Source organism: Camelus bactrianus, chromosome X, assembly GCF_048773025.1.
Source record: "Camelus bactrianus isolate YW-2024 breed Bactrian camel chromosome X, ASM4877302v1, whole genome shotgun sequence".
In the NCBI taxonomy this organism is placed as follows: Eukaryota; Metazoa; Chordata; class Mammalia; order Artiodactyla; family Camelidae; genus Camelus; species Camelus bactrianus.
In genome coordinates this window covers 44,447,342-44,470,594 of record NC_133575.1, presented here as the reverse complement: position 1 = coordinate 44,470,594, position 23,253 = coordinate 44,447,342, and the positions used below count along the sequence as shown (strand labels likewise).

Below are 23,253 nucleotides of genomic sequence, written 5' to 3'. Positions count from 1 at the left end.
CAATGCTGCAGTTAGATGCTGCACTTGGGCGAGGCAGGTGGGCTGGTCCTGCCCCCTCCCAGCACCATGGTCAGGTGCTGCATTCCTGCTAGGAAGGAGGGTGGCCGCCCACCCTCTCCCAGTGCCAGCTGCTCCGCTGCTCTGTGCAGCTGCCTGCTCCACCTCGGGACAGCACTCCAAAGGTGGGCTCAGGGAAGACCGCGGAACAGCCCCATCCCTGCTCCAAGCCAAATCTCAGCACCTTGTTTGTCTTGGCAGTGCGAGTTCTCTGACGTGCCAGGGCAGAAAGATCCTATCTGCCTCGGGCTATAAACAAGTCTCAGTCCTGCCTAGGAGGTTGCAGAGCCCCTGGGTGCAGATTCAGGTCTCGGCCCCTCTGCACAGGGGATATGGCAGCTGTGGCTGTGCCCCCACCTCTCTTCTCACGAGAAGCACCAGTAAAGGTGGTGCAGGTCTGAGGAGACAAAAGCTGTGGTGCCCCTTCTCCCAGGGCACACCAGCCATGTTGCTTTGCTGTTTTCACAATTTATGGGGGCCGAGGTTGTTCTGCTTCATATCCTCTCTCATCCACGGTGTGCAGCACCCTGCAGTCTCCTGGGGCTGCCTCGGTGTAGCCACCCCAGTCCTCTGCCCAGCTTGGACAGCCTGTCCCAGCCACAGCTGCCAGCTTGTGTCTTGGGCTGAGAATTGTGGGGACCCTTTGTGCCCGTTTAACTCAGTTCTGTCAGTTAAGGGGTGCTCAGGGCAGATCTGAGCCTTGGAGAATCCCTCTCTGTCCCACTGGCCTCTCTGTTGGAGAGGGGAGACCCAGCAAATAAGTGCCAGTCCTTCTTTGCCACACCCCCCCCATGGGATCAGTCCTGCACTGTTTTGCTTTTTCTTCTTTTTTTCCTTTTCTCTTACCAGATTTTGGCGTCTTTGTCTTTTGAAGAGGGTGATGTTCTGTCGGAGTTCGGCAGGTGCTCTGGTTGGCTGAGTAAGTCCGTAGATGTGAGTTTTGGTGTATTTGTGGGAGAGGGTGAGCTACAAGCGTCCTTCTATTCCACCATCATGCTTCTTTCTCCCATTATGTAATATTTTTGAAGACATTTTAAATAGAAAATAAACTAAACAATGCACATAAATTTAATTAAAGTGACTACAATATGAGCAGCTATGACCATGTTCAAGCACGTAGAGGTTATGATTATTATATCAAAACTGCTAAGTGACAACAGTGATTTTAAGGAATCATTGATTTACTATACTTCAATAAAAAGAAAAAGAAAAAAAGAAACCATTGATTCTGAGATGCATACAGAATTTAGGTTACAGTTTGAAGAAAAAACAAGTGCCCCTTAGAATTGATGAACTTTGATATATGTGTTTGTTAGTTTTCATGCATACTCTCGGACAAGTGGGTTGATTGTAGTACTTTAATTTTAAATTCAGACTTACATATTCAAGGGCTGATTAATTAGTATTTAAAAAGACTCTAATCAGAAGCCAGAGGGGATCCTAAAAGCTTCAGCTAACCTCATCTCCAAATCAACACCAGTGGCTTTGTTTATCAGCATGGTTGGTGGCAAAGTGATTTCTCATTACTTAGATGTATCAAGACACATGGATTGTGATTTGGCTAGAAACATTACATAGATATTCCCAAACTTGCAGGAACAGGTTAGAATAGAGCAATGGTCAATTGTAATATCAGTAAAGTAGATCAACTAATATTATGCATCTTCAGATGTAATACAGTATAAGGTAAACAACATCACCTATGATGTGCTCTAGCCAAAAAAAATAGTTAACTTGAACTCATCTACTCTTAAAATATAACCTCTACTTCTTTTTTAAATTGAATTATAGTCAGTTTACAATGTTATGTCAATTTCTGGTGTACAGCACAATAGTTCAGTCATACATATACATACATATATTCCTTTTCATATTCTTTTTCATTATAGGTTACTACAAGATATTAAATATACTTCCCTGTGCTAAATAGTATAAACTTGCTGTTTATCTATTTATATATAGTAGTATCTGCAAAGCTCGAATTCTCAGTTTATCCTTTCCCTTGTTAAGAAATTAAGAAAATAAGGGAATAAGCTGAAAATATAACAATGAAGAAAGTAGACAAAACTAGTAAGGAAGACTCTGCAGAACAACTGGTCTAGTGTCTTAAAAAATCAAAGTTATAAGCAAAGAAAATATGCTAGATTTAAAAAAAATCAAAAGGAAATAAGTAGATATAATGTATGGCCCTACATTGAGTACTAGTTTGGGCAAACCACCTATAAAGGGCATTTTGGGTCAACTGGGAAAATGTTAATATGGTCTGGAAAGGTATAAATTGTTGAACTGAAAAACGTTTGGTGTTACAGAAGGTCATAATCTCATTTTGGTAAAAAATGCAAATGTGTGTGTGGCGGGGGGATATACACACATTCACAGAAACATCCAGAAGATTATGCACTAATATGTTAATAGTAGTAATTTTTGGATGCTGGGGATTGACAGCTTTTATTTATATTTATTGATTTATTTTTGGCTCTTCTGTATTTTCTAATCTCTACAATGCATGGTATTTCTTTGGAAATAAGAGAAATGTTATCACTAAAATAAGAAGATTCTAGTAAGCCAAATACCCCACACCCTTTAGAATGGTAGCTCAAGCCTAGGCTTGCAAAGGGTTTTTGTATTTGAGCATTAGATCATAGGATTGTGTTGCTATATTATCTCATCTGTTTCAGGTTAAACTTTTATGTATGATAGAGTCAGAGCATTTAAAAGGAAAGAGAGCTGAGACTTCACTGAGTTTACAGAACAAGTTGTACAACTGTTTTTGTGTCTGCTTCCTGAAAAATACCTCCATGAGTGGCAGAATTAGGCCTGAGGCTTGTTTCCATTATAATATGGCTCTAGTAGTGAGACTATGGGGGAGGTGACCCATACCATTCTCCTACTTCTGATTAATGGAAGCAATAGATACCAACGAAAAAGAATGGAATAATTGGGAATCCCAAACTGGCTGACGTCAACAACAGCCTTTCTTTCATTAGAAAATGGGGTGAGGGGTGCTGAGCCAAGATGGCAGAGTGGAGAGACTCACAGCTCACCGTCTCCCACAAATAAACCAGGAATTACATCTACAAACACATTGAATCACACAGAACACCTACTGACCTCTGGCAGAGTGTCTCTCATTTTGAAATACAGGAGGGTTCTCACAAAACAGTAAGAAAAAAAAGGAAAAAGAAAAAATCAGTGCAGGACCAGTCCTGCAGGAAGGGAGCAGCATAGGAAGAAAGAGACCCTCACGCTGGGATGCCCCCTCTCCAGCTGGGAGGTCAGCAGGGACAGAAGCAGAGCTTCCAGGGCTCAGAGGAGAAAGCGACAGCTGCTTGGCAGACAGAATTAAGGGAAACCGCCATGTAGAGTCCTTTCAATCACTGATCATAGATACAAGCCAGCAGGTATAAGCTGGGACTGGCTACTTGAGATCAGTGAGGAGCCCAGGAAGAGAGCTGGGGCCCACTGCACAGAGACAGCCTTAGGGGACTGGAGGGCAGTGTGAGCTCTGGCTGGGGGTGTGTGTGGAACAGAACAGGCTGGAACCCCAATAAAAAAATCACTATTGGGGTGGGGGGAGGGGTGCAACACAGCAGTGCCATAGGTGCTTTCTCTGCTTGGCTCCACTGCTGGTGTGTTCTCCCTAGTAGAGAAGTGGGGCTCAGTCATAGCCACCACTGCTGCTGGAAGGCAGAGCTGAAGGCTGAATTCATAACCTGCAGCCCTGAAACTTCACAAGCAGGACTGGGATTTGTTTACAGCCCCAAACAGAGAGGGTGGATTTGCTCTCTCTGGACCTTTTGTGGACTGGGCCTTGTGGGACAAACTGGCAGTGAGCAGAGTTCTGACTCATGGCAGGGGTAAGTACAGGTATATTCAACATGCTGGCTTACCATACTGTGTGCAGGGGAGGGGCTGGGGTCTGTGCTTACCCTGTGGCACACCATAGATTCAGTTATGTGATTGCATGCTTGCTATTGCAGGTCCTGGCACCTGACACTGGTGGATCTTCCCTGGTGGTTCCTGGGACTCAGAACCTGGGGGACACCAGAGCAGGTGGCCAACATTCTCACAGCTAAGGTGGGGACAAAGGCAGTGCCAACAAAGTGTAGCTTGTAAGCCCACATAACAAGTGACAGACAACACCACAGAGGGCACTTCTGAGTGGACATCTCCTGCCTACTCTTCTTCCCAGTTGAAGTGCTCCAACCCTACTTACTATAAGCCACAGCTCAGAAACTGGTCCAGAACCCTCTATTCCAGCAACAGGGGAGCAAATCAGGCCCCTGTCAAGGCTATGACAACTACAGAACAAAAAAGAAAGCCAAGCTCAACAATAATCAGAGCAGGCTCTGAACACTACGACACCAATGACACCCCCAAACAAAGGGACAACAGCCAATACTCATGGAAGAAAGATATGGCAACCATCCATACTAAGAACAGCCATCATAACAAAACTATTGGATGCACACAGTCTACACAGGAATGCTCCCACATTAAATAAAAACAAACAAACAAAAAGTAAAAGAGCACTTCAAGACCACAGTAGATAATTGATACTTCTAAATCCATAAAGCCAAAGAAATACAAGTAAAATGAAGAGGCAGAGGAACTACTCCCAATTAAAAGAACAAGAGAAATCCCTTGAAAGAACAATCAGTGAAATAGACCTCGATAGTCTACTGGATTGTGACTTCAAAAAGGGAATGATCAATTCAATGAAGGAACTAAAAGAGACTATCAATAGAGACAGAGAATACTTTAAAAAGGAAATTGAAACTATAAAGAAGAGTCAATTCAAAACAGAAAACTGCAGTGATAAGAGCCAAGCTAAAGGCAGTCAAAAGCAGACTACATAATGCAGAGGAACAAATAAGTGACTTAGAAGACAGGATACAAAAGGTCACCAAATCAGAAAAGAAGACAGAAAAGAAAGTAAAAACCAATGAAAAAAATATAAGGGAACTATGTGATATTATAAAACATGCTAACCTATATATAATAGGGGTACCAGAAGGAAAAGAAATAGAAATGGGGATTGAAAAGGTATTTGAAGAATCATGACTGAAAACTTTCCAAAACTAAAGAAGGAAACAGATATCCAAGTACAGGAAGCACAGAGGATCCCAAACAATAACCCAAACATATCTACACCGAGATATATTATCATTAAGATGGCCAAAGTTAAAGATAAAGAGAGGATTCTAACAGCAGCAAGATAAAAACAAAGAGTTAGTTACAAGGGAACTCCCATAAAGCTTTCAGCTCATTCCTCTACACAAACACTGCTGGCCAGAAGGGAATGGTAAGATACATTCAAAGTCCTGAATGAGAGAAAGCTGCAACCTAGGATACTGTATCCAGCAAGACTATCCTTTAGAGTAGAAGGAGAGATAAAGAATTGAACAAAGAAGCAAAAACTACAAGAATTCAGCAATGCTAAACCCATGCTAAAAGAAGTATTGAAAGATCTACTCTAAATAGAAAAGAAACAGGACACTATAGAAATGAGAAAACCATAACTGGAAATGTGATAACTACAGTGAATTGCAAGAAAATAAATATGAAGATGTAAAAAAAAATAAAAATAAAGAATATCAAAATCATAAAATTTGGGAGAGAGGAGCAAGAAAATATAGATTTTTCTCTCTCTCTGTTCTTGTTTTTCTTTTTTTTCTTATTTTTTTCTTTCATTCTTTTTAGGATGTGCTTAACCCTACATGACTATCAGGTGAAAGCAAACAGATATAGTAAGGGGTTACCATGATTGAAAAACAGGGTAACCACAAACCAAAAGCATATAGTAGAGTCACAAAAACCAAAAAGAAAACAAGCTAATACAAAAGAAAATTATCAAACCATAAAAAGAAAAAGAAAAAGAAAAAGTAATAGAAAGGAACAAATAAAAAACACCAAATCAACTGGAAAACAAAATTCAAAATGGCTGTAAACACACATCTATTAATAATTACTATAAATGTAGGGGGACTAAATGCTCCAATCAAAAGGCATAGAATGGCAGATTGGAAAATAAAACAAAAGCCTACAATATGCTAACTACAAGAGACCCACTTTATAGTGAAGGGCACACATAGATTGAAAGTGAGAGGATAGAAAAGATATTTCATGCAAATGGAAATGACAAGAAAGCAGGAGTAGCAATACTCATATCAGACAAAATAAACTTTAAAACAAAGGCTATAGAGAAAGATGAAGGAAACTATATAATGATCAAAGAAGCAATACAAGAAGAAGATATTATACTCATTAACACATATGTACCCAATATAGGAGCACTTAAATGTATAAAATAAATACTAACAGACATAAAGGGAGAAATTGATGAGAATGCAATAATATTAGGAGACTTTAAAACCCCACTAACAACATTGGGCAGGTCTTCCAGACAGAATGTCATTAAGGCAATGGAGATACTAAATGACACTATAGAACAGTTGGACTTGGTTGATATTTTTAGGATATTACATCCCCCAAAACTAGGATATACATTATTTTCAAGTGCTTATGGAGCATTCTCTAGGATAGACAACATAATTGGACACAAAAGAAGCCTCAACAAATTTAAGAGGACAGAAATTATGCCAAGCATCTTATCTAACCACAATCAGTGTTATTTCTTTACATTAACAATTAAATATCAGAAAAGGAAAGTAATTAAACAATCCCTTTTAAAATTGCATCCAAAAATTAATAAAATAACTTAGGAATAAATCTGACCAAAGAAGTGAAAGACTTATATGCAGAGAACTATAAAACGTTCCTAAGGAAATTAAAGATGACTTAAAGAAATTGAAAGATATCCCATGTTCATGGATTGGAAGAATTAATATTGTTAAAATGGCCACCCTATCCAAAGCAATCTACAGATTTAATGAGATCCCTATCAAGTCACCCAGGACATTTTTCATGGAATTAGGATATATCATCCTAAAATTTATATATAACCACAAAAGAGCCAGAATTGCCAAAGCATTACTGAAGAAAAAGAATGAAGTTGGAGGATTAACCCACCCAGATTTCAGACAATACTACAGAGCTACAGTAATCGAAACAACATGGTATTGGTACAAAAACAGACATAAAATCAATGGAACAAATAGAGAGCCCAGAAATAAAGCCTCAAACTTTTGGTCACTTAATCTTTGACAAAGGAGGCAAGAACATACAATGGAGTAAAGATAGTCTCTTCAGCAAATGGTGTTGGGAAAGCTGCATGTAAATCAATGAAATTAGAATACTCCCTCACACCATACACAAAAGTAAACTTAAAATGGCTTAAAGACTTAAACATAAGACAAGACACTATAAACCTCTTAGAAGTAAACATAGGTAAAACATTATCTGACATAAATTTCAGCAATGTTCTCCTAAGCAATAGAAATAAAAGCAAAAATAAATAAATGGGGCCTAATTAACCTAATAAGCTTTTGCACAGCAAAGGAAACCATAAGCAAACAAAAAGACGACTTACAGAATGGAAGAAAATATTTGCAAAAGATGAAACTGACAAGGGCTTCATTTCCAGAATATATGAACAGCTCACACGACTTAATAAGAAAAAAAAAAAAAAACAATCCAAAAATGGGCAGAAAACCTAAACAAGGAGTTCTCCAATGAAGACATATGAATGGCCAATAGGTACATGAAAAAATGCTCAATATCACTAAGTATTAGAGAAATGCAAATCAAAACCACAATGAGGTATCACCTCACACCAGTCAGAATGGCCAGCATTCAAAAATCCACAAACAATAAATGATAGAGAGGCTGTGGAGAAAAGGGAACTCTCCTACACTGTTAGTAGGAATGTAGTTTGGTGCAGCCATTATGGAAAACAGTATGCAGATTCCTCAAAAAACTAAAAATAGACTTACCATATGATCCAGCAATCCCACTCCTGGGCATATACCAGAAGGAACATTAATTCTAAAAGACACATACACCCCAATGTTCACAGCAGCACTATTCACAACAGCTGAGACATGGAAACAATCTGAATGACTTATCAACAGATGACTGGATAAAGAAGTTGTAGTATATTTATACAATGGAATACTACTCAGCCACAAAAAGTAATAAAATAATGCTATTTGCAGCAACATGGATGTCCCTGGATAATGTCATTCTAAGTGAAGTACACCAGAAAGGGAAAGAAAAATATCATATCATAGCACTTATATGTGGAATGTAAAAAAAAAAAAAGACAATTGAACTTATATATAAAACAGAAACAGTCTCACAGACATAGACAACAGACTTATGGTTACCAGTGGGGAAGGGGGTGGGAAGGGATAAATTGAGATTTCTAGATTTGCAGATACTAATATGCATAAAATAGATAAACAACAAGCTTAAACTGTATAGCATAGTGAACTATATTCAATATCTTATAGTAACCTATGGTGAAACATACAAAAAAGAATATATGTATGTTCCTATATGACTGAATTGCAGTACACCAGAAATTGACACAACATTGGAAACTGACTATACTGCAGTGAGAAAAATAAAAGAAAGAAAATGAGTTAGCAGTGGGAACACAGTACAAAGGCACAAGTTATATAGATTATGAAATCAGTGGTTGGCAGGAAGGAAAATTATGTAAATTTTGAAACCACACAGATTTTCTTCTGTGTAAATTTCCCTGCTGGAACTAAACCTATTTTTAATTTGTATTTTCCTTATAATTTTGGTTATAAAAGATTTCAAACATACAATTTTGAAAGAATGTACTATGAACACTCATACTATCTTATATCTAAATTTAAGAATTAACATTTACCTACATTTGCTTTCTTTCTCTTTATATTTTTTCTTAATCCTTAAAAGTAAGTTGCTTTCAACCCTATATACCTTGGCATTCATCTCCAAAGAATCAGCATGCTGTCCTACAAAATCACAATAACATTTTCACATCTAAGAAAATTTACAATCATTCCATACTATCCAATATCCAGTCCATATTCAAATTTTCTCAGCTGTCATGAAAAAATATTTTATAGTTGGTTGCTTCAAATCTAAATCCAAAGTTCATGAACTGCATTTGTTTCCGTTTCTTTAGTCTCTTAAGATAGAACAGTACTCCTACCTTTCTTCCTCAGGACATTGACTTTTGAAAACTCCACGCCAGCTGTCTTGTTAGAATGTCAAACATTCTACATTTTTCTGTACCCTGTATTTCCTGTAAACTGAAAGGCTTAATTTGATTGGGGTTAAACATTCTTGGCAAAAATATTTGTTTATGCTGTACACTTCTTACTGCATCACACCAGGTAGTACATAAGGTCAGTTTGTATCATTATTAGTGATGCTAGCTGTGATCAATTACTTAAGGTGGAGATTGCCAGATAACTTTATTGTAAAGATACAGTTTTCCATTGGTAATTGGTAAGTAATCTGTGGGTAATGAATGCAATGAAACTATATGAATATCTTGTTCCTGAAAAATCTTTTACCCAGTCATTTTGATCCATGCCAGAAACAGGGCACTGAGGTTGCAAATGGTAGTTTTTCATTATTTTTTTAAGGGTAGTTGATTTATCCCTTCCTTTTGGAAGTTCGAAATTTGCACCTCTTGGAGAGTGATAGAAGTCTTAGCTATCTTGATTGTGGTGGTGGTTTCATTGGTGTATATAGCTATAAAAATTCATCAAATTGTGCATCTGAAATATGTGTAGTTTATTGTACAGGAATTATACCACAATAAAATTGTCTTTAAAAATAAAGTGTAGTTGATTTACAATATTATAATTGTTTCAGGTGTACAAAATAGTGATTCAACATCTTATATATTATACTCCATTATAAAGTTATTATAAAATAATGGCTATATTCTCTGTGCTGTACAATGTATCCTTATAGTTTATTTATTCTATACATAGTACTTTGTACCTCTTAGTCCCCTACCATTATCTTAACCCTCCCATGTTCCCCCTACCCACTGGTAACCACTCATTTGTTCTCTATATCTGTGAGTCTATTTCCATTTTGTTATGTTCATTCATTGGTTTTAATGTTTAGATTTCACTATAAGTGATAACATACAGTTTTTGGTCTCTGTGTCTGACTTATTTCAAGTGCATCCATGTTGTTTCAAATGGCAAAATTCCATTCCTTTTATGGCTGAGTAATGTTCCATTGTGTGTGTGTATGTGTGTATGTGTGTGTGTACACATACATACCATAGCTGCTTTATCAATTCATCTGTTGATGGAAACTTAGGTTGCTTCCATATCTTGGCTATTGTAAATAATGCTGCTATAAACACTGGGGTGCATGTATGTTTTCAAATTAGTGTTTTGTTTTCTTCAGATATCTGCTGGGTGATATGGTGGCTCTATTTTTAGTTTTTTGAGGAACCTCCTTACTATTTCCCATAGTGGCTGAACCAATTTACATTTGTGCCAACAGTGTACTAGGTTTCCTTTTTCATCTGCATCCTCATCAACATTTGTTATCTGTGGTCTTTTTGATGACAGCTATTCTGACAGGTGTGAGGTGATATCTCATTGTGGTTTTGATTCACATTTTCCTGATGATTAGTGATGTTGAACATCTTTTCATGTGCCTGGTGGCCACCTGTTTGTCTTCTTTGGAAAAATGTCTATTCAAGTGTCTGAAATATTACATTGTTTGAATATACATTTTTAACTGGGTTGTTTTGATATTGAGTTGTATGAGTTGTTTATATATTTTGGATATTAACTCCTTATTGGACATATTATTTGCAAATACTTTCTTCCATTCAGTAGGTTTTCTCTTTGTTTTGTGAATGGTTTTCTTTGCTGTGCAAAAACTTTTAAGTTTGATTAGAGCCCATTTATGTATTGTTGTTTTTGTTTCCTTTGCCTTAGGAGACAGACCCAAAAAATATTGCCATGATTTATGTCAAAGAGTGTTCTGCCTATGTTTTCTTTTAGGAGTTTTATGGTTTCAGTTCTATTTTGTGTTAATTTTTGTATATGTTGGGAGGAAATGTTCTAATCTCATTGTTTTACATGTAGCTGTCCAGTTTTCCCACCACTATTTATTGAAGAGACTGTCTTTTTTTTTCTCCATTGTGTATTCTTGCCTCCTTTGGTGTAGATTAATTGACCACAGATGCATGAGTTATTTCTGGGGTCTCTATTCTGTTCCATTGATCTACATGTCTATTTTTGTGCTAATATCATACTATTGTGATTACTGTAGATTTGTACAAGTTAGTAGTTTTTCTAATTCTATCATTCCTCTCATTTATTCTGGTATTCTTCAGTGATAAAGAGCTTTCCATAATCTACCTCCCATGGATTTTTATTTATCCAAAGTGCTATAGTCAAATACACTATTAATTGTTCTTGATGTTTAGGGTGCCCCCAGATGTAATTAGTGCCAGCATTTTCAAGCAGATTCTTGAATATTTGTGACATGACCCAATTAGTATGTAAGTTTTTTTGCTTACAACAGTATACTTTCCCCAATGCTCATCTTGTATTTTTCTTGCCCCAGACTTGGAATCAGCCATTTTCCTAAGATGCCTTGGCACTTTTTTGAAGGGAATGTTGTTTAAAAACAAAAGATCTGAGCATTAGGTGTATTCATTTGTGTTGTTTCCAATCTTTTGTTACTAAAAATTACGCTGCTATGACAAATTTTGTGCATAAGTTGTTTTTTATTTGTGGAAATATGTCTTCAAAGTAAGTGCCTAAAAGTAGAACTGCTGGGTCAAAGGGTAACTGAAGATGCAGATTTGTTAAATATTGCCAAATTCCCCCCTCCAGCAATGTATTGGAGTCCCTATGCCCTAAAGTCTCATCAACAGAGAATACAGTCAAGCCTTAGGGTCTGCCAACAAATGGCACCTCAGTTATAGGTTTAATTAGCATTTTTATTATTATAAGTGAACTTGTGTAGTTTTTTGACATATGTAAAGGTATTTGTCTATTTCTGCATCCTGTGTGTTCATGTCTATTGCTCCTTTTGGTCTAGGGATTTTAAGGACCAAGATTCTTCAAGTAGAGTAGATAGCCAGACTTTGGTGAATGTAGGCAGGTGTATCTCACTACCTGCTAGCAGGAGAATCTTCAACTGAGACCTTGGCTTATGTCACATATTGAGACTCCTAGAACATCAGAGCTGGAAGAACCCTTCCAGATTAGCTAGTCCAGTCCTTATTCATATTATAGATAGACTAAACTGAGGCCCAGAGAGTAGGGTGGACATTTTTTAGGTCACACAGCAAATTAGTGATAGAGCTGAAACTTGAACCCAAAGTCCCTTTTTCCCTCAGCAACTTCAAATTAACATGCAAATGGCGTATGTGCTGATTTTTTTGTACTTTACTGAAATTATCACAATTGTTTGGAAAGAAAATGTCTCTTAGCCACAACTGCAAACATTGGCAATAAATATAAAATCCATCCTCTTGTTAATTTTGCCTATTTACCTGCAATAGTGTCTATAATACTCATTGGCTAAGGAAGTTAAAAAAAAGAACAAAAATAGTTAGAATGTCAGAACTGGGTCAGATCTTAGAGAGGTATCATCATATCACAGGGGAACTTGAGGTTCAGGGCTACAGAGTGATCAGGATTTACTACAGCAGGAGGTCAAGAGGGTCATTTAGCCCGGAGTCTCACCTTCACTAAGGGCCTCAATGTTAGGTGTTTGAGATACTCTCCAAATGAAGTCAAAATATTTCATCATTGCATTGTTGTGAGTGTGCTGATAGCTTTATTTTGTTAAATATAAATACTTAAAATGCATCACAAATTTTTCAAGTTTGTTATCTTATTTATTTACTTTTTAATATACCAGGAGAGGCCTTCAGAGTACCCTGCCCATGGTTACTAGGAAAGAAAGTAGCAGAACTGACATGAGAACCCACTCCTGGACAGATTACTTTCTGCTGCATTCTTTCCTCAAAGGCAGCAGCTGGCCTTTTATGAGTCAAGTAAATTCATCTTTATTTACAACATTGAACCCATTGGTCAATAAGCACCAAAGTGGGGGACACATCTGCCCCTTACACCCATCATAGAGCCTGTCATCAGACCTACTCTCTGGAATGCTGCTATTTGTTCCTGTCTGCCTCACCCAAGCAAGAAAAATGAGCACAGTCTTAACAACTCCCATTTCTTGAGAACTTCCTATGTGCCATGCATGCACTTTACCTGTGTCCATTCAAATCCACCAATAGTCCCGTGTGGTAGGCAACACTATTCTCATTTTACAGATGACCAAACAGGCTAAGAGAGGTCTTCCTAAGATTATACAGTTAAATAAGTGGTAGATCTGAGATTTGAAATGAGGTTTATCTGACAGCAATGCCTGTGTTCTGCCCACTCTACCTTGTGCTATCCTTCAACAAAGACAACCCCTCCACTAAGATGCATGATGACTCTGGAAGGATATATACAAGGGTCAAGGCAAAATCACCTTTTTCACAGAGCACTCAGACTGCTAAGGTTGAAGAAGTTGGGGGTGGGGACTTAATGAGCTGACAAGAAGTTTCTCTGCAGCGTGACACTGTGGGCCAGTCCTCTAAGAGGAACTCTTCCTGAAAACCTAGAAAGTTACTTACTTGACCAAGTGTCTTATAAGAAGTTCCAGCATCTCTCGGTTCTTTTCTGGGAGCTTATATACCAGGGAGTGAATAGCTCCCAGCCGGTAATCCAGGTTGTCAGACTCTAAGAGAGAACAGAGAGAGAGTTTTGCCTCCTGAGAAACTGGATCAAGCAAACTCATACATCCACATACCCACACGCACATGCAGAGATAGACAATTGGAGACACATAGAGTTAGGGAGATGAAAAGAAAGAGAAATATAGACATAGTGACACAATGACAAAGAGAGAGCAAGAAACTAAGATGAGAGAGAGAGAGACAGAGACAGAGACAGAGACAGGGAGAGAGGCAAAATCAGAGATAAAAACAAAGAAATAAGCCTGGAGAGAAAAAGAAAAGAGAAGAGAGTAGAGAAAAGAAATATGAGTAGAAAAGACTATCTCAGAGCAAGTCAGAATTCTGGGTACAGCAGGTTGCTCCCAAAGTTGGACGTGTAAACTTCCAGCTGGAAACCCTTGCCCACCCTCCTTCCTTGTGGTGCTAGGAGGGAGGCTGCTGCCTCTGGGTTCCTGTGAAAATCACTCAGAGAGCTCAGAGTGAAGATCAAAGGTTTCTTGTCTCAACAAAGATTCATTATGAGGACAAATCCCCTGAATCTTTTTCCTGCATCCCATCCAGGGCATAATGCAGGAGAAGGGTTATGTCAAGGTAGGGAGGGATACTCATATAGCGGTCTCAGCCAAAACTTTTAATGCTTCTTCAGTTATTAACTTTTAGGGATGATTCTATATGCCTTATTTCCTATGTACTCCTTCACCCTCACCCTCACTCTTAACATCTAGACAGCATGACGCTGGCACTAAAAAATGAGGAGTCATAATTCACAACACAATTGAAAAGCATTTGGAAAGACAAAGTGCCGCAGAAAGCTGAAACAGTAACTGTAATGGAACCATTTTCCTGTCCCCTGGTAACATGAGCCAACATTCCTGTTCTGACCTAAGAGACACAATCCATCATAAAGTCCTCATACCTGTCATATTCCTCAAGTTAGTCAGTTTTCTCAAACTCACTCAAATAACATTGATTTATGAAAAATAACATAACACTTGAGTTAGATAGCAAGCAAGAATACTCTCAAAGTCTGTGTATAGGTCTTTGTTTTTTTTTTTTTTTTTCCTCTCTCAACTACTTTCCCACAACCTTTTTTCTAGGCTTATCACTGTAAACATTATTAAGAAGCCAGGGCAACACAAGTAACTAAGTAATATACTTACTGGCAGCAGAGACCAACTCTTTGTGAAGTCTATAGGTCATGACAGGTTCAGAAAGATTCCTGAAATTAATGAAGACTGTAAGTTCCTTTGGGGAGAGAGTAGTGAGACCTTAGATTCTCAGTTCTGTGGGTAGCAAGGTTGACATTTCTGCATTCCACAGATTATGTGTGACTGCATACATTTCTCTCTTCACCTGAAACTGTGTCAGAGGAATTCTAGTTGCTAATAAGTCAACAGAAGACCTATAAAAGTATGGGCTGAGACCTCAAACAGGGTCTCTGATTAATTCTCTAAAGTGAAAAGAAGCACAAACCAGATCTTCAAAATTTCAAAGTGGACCCACTATGAATGTGACTCTGAAGTCTTTAGTTTGATACTTCCTTAGTTTCCAAAGTGCTTTTACATCTGTCCCCCTATTTGATCTTCCCAAAGACCCTGTGAGGTGGAGAAGTAATTCAAATCCCCATTTAAAGAAAAGGGAATTGAGGCTCAAATAGAATTCTTTATTTAGTAAAAAAAAATATTGGCTGAGTACCTTCTTGTGACTGGTATTGTGCCAGGTATGGGGGATCCAGAGATGAACAAGACTTAGTCTAAACCTCCAAGGAGCTAATAGCATAGTTGAGGAGAGTGCCATATACAAAATTTACAATGCAATGGAATAAGTATGATAATAAAGGTGAGTGGTGCATGGCTCAGAGGAAGGAAGTAATAATAACAACAACAACAACAATAATAATAATAACAGCAAACTCTTCACTGGTTTACTTACTCTTCTAAGTGGTTTACATACATTTATGCATTTAATTCTCATGACAACCCTGTAAGGTAGATATTGTTATTAGCTCCATTTTATAGTAAACGAAACTGAGGTTCAGAAAAATTCAATACTTCATCCAAGACTATACAGCTAGCAAGTGGGAGAAGCAGGCAGTTTCTCTCAAGCCCATGCTCTTAACCACTATGGTATAGTGCTTGCCACTGCTATTATTGTAGTAATCCAGGTGAGAGATAATAAAGGCATAAACAAAAATAGTGCCATTAGGGGTAGAAAGAAAAGGTGAGGACAGTTATCTGAAGGACATTAAAGGCAGAACTCCTTTAATGATTGGGTATGCTGATGAGGGAGAGAGAAATCCGGTTTGGGTGACTGGATAGAGTAGAAATTGATTCAGAGGGAAGTGGAGATCCAATGTCAGGGGTGTTTCTGGAATAGCCAAAGGCAGATGTCTATTAGGAAAACAGATGGAGTCCCCTTTTAGATCTGAGAGGTAGATGTGGAAATCATGAACCTAGGAGGGTGATTAAAACCATGAGAACAGATGCCACTGCTCAAGGGGAGATGGCAAACTGGCAGTCAACAGCTACTTAGGCCTTCCAACATTTCTTCCTTGTCCAGAATAGTGTGTAAAACAGAAATGGAATTGAATCAGTCATCAGACTATGAAAAATTGAGATATTTCACATAAAAATCCACATTGTCTACCTCTATTGAAAACTGAAAGATCTAGTTACATTGGGCCCATATGGTTATTTATGCAAGTAAAGAACAGTACTGTTTCTATATAAACAAGGGAATTGCTATGCAAGTAGAGGTCTGATATGCAACGTGTTTAATATGAAAGTAGTCTACTTCACTCATTTTCACTCCCTGGCTCATGTGAATATTTGAGTTTTCAGTACCTCCAGTGTAGTAAATATATGTACATGAAAGCCCTAGGAAATATCAAGTAGAAAGGCCATAAAAGGGGCTTCTAAAAATGGTCAAAAAGGTGAGAGAAAACCCAAAAGCAAGTGATATAGCAGAATCTAAACGAAGAAAAAGTTTCAAGGAGGGCTTGTTAACAGTTTCAGATGTTACAAAGAGGTCAAGCAAGGTAAAGGCTGGTAATTGTCCATTCTGTTCAGCATTGAGGGAGTCACCAGTGACCTTGGCAAGAGCAGCTTCAGTGGAGCAGTATGGATGGGAGTTAGATTGCAGTGGGTTAAACTGGGAGGTTAAGAAGTAGAGACAGGGAGTGTATATCACTTCATATACTGAAGCTTATTTGGGAAAGGGTGAAACATCTCTTCCACTAGGCAATCACGTCTAAGCTCTTAAATATCACAATGTTAATGATCTCAATTTTTTTAACTCAAGCTCAGAATTCTCTGAGTTTCATTACTATATTAGTTTCTATATATCTAATTGCCTACTTAAAATTCCTGCCCTCATTTCTTCAAAGACACCCAAATTTGACGTATCAAAAACCTAACTTGTCATATTCCTCAAATCTAGTCATTGTCTTATGTTTCTCAAATCAGTAAGTGTATGACCATCGTTTGGTTGTATAGGCTAGAAATATGAAAGTTATTCTTTTATCTTCCTCTCCCCCATTCTCATACCCAAGTTTACTCCCTAAATTTCTTGAATATGCTTATTTCTATTCTCACTGCTACTCCCTAGTCCACATAGAAGCATCAACGTTTTCAAAATGCAAGCCTTATCATATAACCTCTTGCTTCAAAATCTTTCAATATATTCCCATTCTTTTTAATATAAATCCAAACCCCAAATCTTAAAATGTCCTAAAAGGCCTGCATGATCTGGCCCCTGCATATCTCTCCCTCCCTCTCTACATTCAATACTCCACGTATACTAGTACATGTAGTTTCTTGAAAGGGTCTTCTTCTTGCTTCAAGGTCTTTGCATATGAAGTTCTTTCTGTCTGGAACTACCTCTCCCACAACTGACTCCAGGTTATGACTCAAATCTCAGTTCAAACTAAAAAATTCCTGTTATGTGACTCCATAGCCCCATTGTACTTTTCTTTCAGAGCACTTATAATTATTATTATGCATCATATTTGTATAATTATTTATCTTTTGAGTGTCCTCATCACTGGAGTATAACCTTTTTAAGGTCAGAGGCCATATCTACTCACAACCTCGGGCCTGATACCATGCTAGGCATAAAGTAGGCTCCAGGAAATGTTTACAGAATGATTTGGTGAATGGTGGAATGAATGAATAAAACAAGACTCAAGGTCAAAGAGATGTGCATTCCTGGAGTATATTTGCATGCTGAGAGGAAAGACCCAGTTGAATGACAGTCTAAAGACATATAAGAGAGAAGGGATGGTTTTTAGAGTAGTTTTCTGGAAATGTTGGATATAGAAGGTAAGTTAGGTACATAGAACATAGGTGGAGCAGGTTCACTCTAAAATTACTGACATATTTGAGAAATCTAAAGGGTGTTGACTGGCTAGTGCATATTAAAGGTTCCTGGATAAGAATCCAAGAACAAATATCTCTTATTGGGGTTGCTGGCGTCTTAAACTTTCAGGCTCAATCTTCCCATCTTTTGAAAGAGTCATGCTGTTCATTATAAGATGAGCCAGGAAAGATATAATGTAGGAGGGACTTAACCTATATAAATCTCTGGAGAAAAAAACTGACTCCTTTTAAGGAGGCTAGAGACAGAGTCATTTACTTGCATTATTCTCATCATCATGAGTCTCCTGGAAGTATGCATAGCAGATTGTTCTGTCTTTACTAAATTACCTAAGCAATTCCAAGAAGGCCACAGACCCTGGGAGGTGGGATATAGGGGGATAAGATGCTCTAATACCAGTGGCCTTGCAAGTCAGAGATATTTAGGTTTCAATAATATGAGCTGTGACCAGGAATATTACTTAATGGAAGAGGGGGAATGCTTCAATTTCTTCATCAGTAAACCAAGAAAGGTGTTACTACCTTACAGGGCTATTGTGAGAAAAAACAATGACAATGTCAATGTGAGCAACTAGAATACTGCCTAGCACAGAATAAACCCTCCAACAACAGTACCATTCTTCTTTGGCAGATGCAAGAGAAATACTCCTGGAAAGAGCATTCATGTTTACATAAAGTTCTAAGATGATGCTATATCAGAAGGTCATCTAACAGCAATATCTGGGACCAAATCTATTTTAGATTAATGATATTTCCCAGAGCTTAAGTATCTATCTTAACATCTAAAGAGTAAAATAATTGAAGACATTTCAGCACATAAAGTATGGTTGCTTACTATGGGACATAAAAAATAGTAAGCAATGAATGAGTCTACAAAGTATATATGTCACAAATATTTTTACATGATAAGAATTTATGCCAATAAACTGAATGATACATTCATCATCATTGTGCATCCCCAAATTTTGCTGGTAAGTTAGTTTTCTTCCTACTGCTGCCAGTTCACTCAGTTTTAACATCTTTATGGTTGTAGTTTTTGGTTTTTATTTCCATTATATTGATTAAGGTATGAGCTACAACAAAAGACACAAACACACAGATTATGTTTTTGCAAACCAATCTAATGTTTCAAAATGGTTATTATCCACCAAAACATGTTAACAACCTTGAATTGTCACAACTCCTGATTTTTCTAGTCAGCCTATTGAGACATCACTCTATCTGTTCACAATTGCAAAACTTCAGTTATTTTAAGGACATGATTCTTAAATAATCTTTTTTAAAAGCCATTTTCCTTTTATAAAAAGCTATATTTCAATAATAATTCTATTATTTTGATGTTTCCCTTGCTTAAATTCACAGATTAAAAAAAGTCTCCTAATGCACATTGTTCTTTGACAGAAATTCTTTTCATTCTTTTTTTTACTAATAATCCTATCTAACCTCACAAAACTGGGACCATGTCAACTCCATTCTCCATCCAGACAAATTCCATCAACTCTGAAAAGCAATGTCCCAAATCATATCAGGCATACCTGAGGTAGAATTTTAAGGAGCTTGTGATTGTCTTAATGTCCCAGTCACTATTATGAAAATCAACATCTCCTGGGCATTTAGGATCTATTTGAGAGAAGAAAAATAAGAAAAAAGTTAATGTTCCACAAGATCTTACTTTGTATGCCTTTAAAAGAAAAAATAACGTACATTAATTAAAAGATAGTCTAACCAGTTTTCAAAAGATGAAAACATTACAATAAATATGTCTTTGAGGTCTCAAAAGTTCCCTTGCATTCCAATTAGTCATGTAAGGAGCTTAGAAGTCATCTCTTTCACTCACACAATAAGAAAAAAAATTGAACAAACTAAAAATCCAGTCCTCTTAGTTCCATCAGAGAACTGAGGACATAGGGCCAACTACTGTCCCCAAAACTGAGGATACAAACAGGGATACAGAGAACTGAAACTTAGAGAGCAGAAGCCCAAGAGTAGAAAACTCCTTGGGAACCAGTCAGGGCTTGAAAAACCCAACTTATGATTGACAAATTGTTAGAAGCTCAGTGTGAACAAGTTTGAGAGTTAAAAATTGTAAGGGGGCCCAGTCTTAGGGAATCCCCTTTGCTTTTGTGAGCTTTATGCTCAGGAGCCCTATTAGGTTCTCATGGTGAAGATCTGATAAAAATTCCCTCACATTACTACAATTCTTAAGAGTGGGATAAGAAAATCAGCCATTTAAAAAATATGCACAGAGCATTTCAATCTTCTTAACAAGGCCTACCCTCAAGAGAAACTATTTTGCCACACCCTAATGTACTGAGGTTTTACCAGAGCTTAGCTGACCTAGGAAAGGGGAAATTCTTAACTCTGGACCTGGCATGCTTTCTTGTCTCTTCTAAGGGGAAAACCTGAAACACAACTGAGCAGTACTTGTGAAATCATAGGTCAGAAGCATAGCTTCACTAAAAGACTGGGACATAATTATAGAATTGTAGAATGCTACCCCTCCTCTCACGCTTTACCACCACATCAGTAGGCCTCCTGGATAATAACAAGGGAATAGTTCTAAAAGAACGATTCTTCTCAGACAATATTTAAGAAATCTCTCGGGAAATGTCAGTAGAAACTTCCAAAACTAAAAGGCAAAATGTGACAAAGAATATATATATATGTTCATGTATAACTGAAAAATTGTGCTCTACACTGGAATTTGACACAATATTGTAAAATGATTATAAATCAATAAAAATGTTAAAAAAAGAATGAAAATTATAGAATAACAGCGAACTGTGGGACAATAACATAAGTTCTAACATACATGTAATAGAAGGACCAGAAGGATAAGAAAAAGGAACAGCAGAAATATCTTAAGCAATAATTACTGAGAGTTTCTCAAAACTAATAATAAACACCAAAACATAGATCCAGGAAGCTCAGAAAATACCAATCAGAATACATACCAAAAAAGAAAAAAATCTACACCTAGGCATATCATGGTCTAACTAAACAAAATCAAAGAGAAAGAAAAAATCTTGATAGAAGCCAGAAGAAAAAACACCTTACCACAAGAAGAGCAGGATAAGAATTATTCTTACTTTTCTCAAGAAACCATGTAAACAAGAAGAGAGTGGAATGAAATATTTAAAATGTTAAAAGGAAAGAAGATAAGCTGTAAAGAAAGAAAATATCTTTCAAAGGTGATTCAGAAATAAATACGTTATCAGATAAACAAACATAGAGAAAATTTGTTACCAGAAGAACTGCCTTGCAAGAGATGTTAAAAGAACTTCTCCATAGAGAAACCTATGGGTCAATAATTCAGATTTACATAAAGAAAGGAAGAGTATTAGAGAAGGAATAAATGATGGTAAACAAAACATTTTATTTCTCTTATTCTTAATTGGTCTAAGAAGTAAACATTCAAAATAATAGTGACAATGTATTCAGTGATTATAGCTTATGGATAGTCAAATGAATCACAAGAATATTATATGAGATTAGAGAGAGGAATTAGAAGTACTCTGTTATAAAGTACTGGCACTACCAGTGTATAAAAATAGCATTATATGAAAGAAGACTTGGATAAATTGTAAATGTAGAATGCACATGCAAGGGCAACCACTAAAAAAGAGCTTTTCTAAAAATAAAAGTATAATTGATATGCCAACAGAAGAGAAAAAAATGGAATCACAGAAAAATACTCAATTAGACTCAGAGAAGTCAGAAAAAGAGTGGAAAATGAAAAGAAGAACAAGGACAATGACTATAAAACAGGAAAAAATACGGTAGGTATTAACCTAAATGTATCAATAATCCCTTTAAATGTCAATGGTATAAACACACCAATGAAAAGGCAGAGACTCTCAGAGTGTATTATAAAACAAGAAACATGTGAGGCAAAACTGATAGGATTATAAGGAGGTGAATCCACATTTATTTCTGGAGACTTCAACACTTCTCCTTTTATCAATAACTGACAGGTTCAACAAGCAGAAAATCAGTAAGTAATTGAACTGAAGAACATCATTAATCAACTGGATTTAATTGAAATTTATAAATTACTTCATCCAACAAAAGTAGGATACACATTCTTCTAAAGTTCATCTGTAACATTCACCAAGATAGACCACCTTCTGGGCCATAAAACATACCTTAATAAATTCAAAAGAATAATACACCAATATGAAATTAAACTCGAAAGCAGTAACAGTAAAATAAGTAATATTCAATGCAATCCTTATCAAAATACAAATAGCATTTTGCACAAAACTAGAACAAATAATTCAAAAATTTGTAGGAAACCCAAAAGACCCCAAATAGCCTAAACAATCTTAAGAAGTACAGAAGTGGAGGTATCCCACTCCCTGATTTCAAATTATACCACAAAGCTACAGTAATCCAAACAGTATGGTACTGCCATAAAAACAAGACACATAGATCAATGAAACAGAACAGAAAGCCCAGAAATGAACCCACACTTATATGGTCAGTTAATCTATGACAAAGGAGGAAAGAATATACAATGGGGAAAAGACAGTCTTTTCAATAAATCGTTTGGGAAAACTTGACAGCTACATGCAAAAGAATCAAACTGGAATACTTTCTCACACCACATACCAAAATAAACTCAAAATGAATTGAAGGCTGAAGTATGAGACTTGAAACCATAAAACTTCTACTAGAAAACGGGGATTAAGCTCTTTGACATCAGTCTCAGTAATATTAGGTGGTGGTGGTGGGGATATGTCTCCTCAGGCAGGAAAATAAAAACAAAAATAAACAAATGGGACTATATCAACCTACAAAGCTTCTGCATAGCAAAGGAAACTGTCAACGAAATGAAAAGTCACCTACTGAATGTGAGGAGATATTTGCAAATGATATATCCAACAAGAGATTAATATCCAAAATATACAAAAAACTCATACAATTTGACATAAAAAAACTAACAACACAATTTAAAAAATGACAAGGACACGGATAGAAATTTTTCCAAAAGAATTCATACAGATAGCCACAGGCAAAAAGATGCTCAATATCATTAATCATCAGGGAAATGCAAATCAAAACTACAGTGAGCTAACACCTCACATCTGTCAGAATGGCTATTATCAAAAAGACAAGAATTAACAAGTGTTGTGAGGA

The 23,253-nt window shown here is 36.9% G+C and overlaps 1 protein-coding gene across 3 annotated transcripts in view; it reads right to left on the bottom strand.

Annotated features, from left to right (window-relative positions):
- The window catches only part of OPHN1 (oligophrenin 1), a 586,519-nt gene that overhangs the window by 108,818 nt on the left and 454,448 nt on the right, over positions 1-23,253 (bottom strand). For all 3 annotated transcript variants that reach the window (XM_010973648.3, XM_010973647.3, XM_045509198.2), the window contains exons 16-18: positions 19,650-19,734; positions 14,902-14,960; positions 13,640-13,745 (exon numbers count right to left, since the gene is read on the bottom strand). In XM_010973648.3, the coding sequence (XP_010971950.1) occupies positions 13,640-13,745; positions 14,902-14,960; positions 19,650-19,734 (250 nt within the window). The remainder of the gene's footprint in view (positions 1-13,639; positions 13,746-14,901; positions 14,961-19,649; positions 19,735-23,253) is intronic.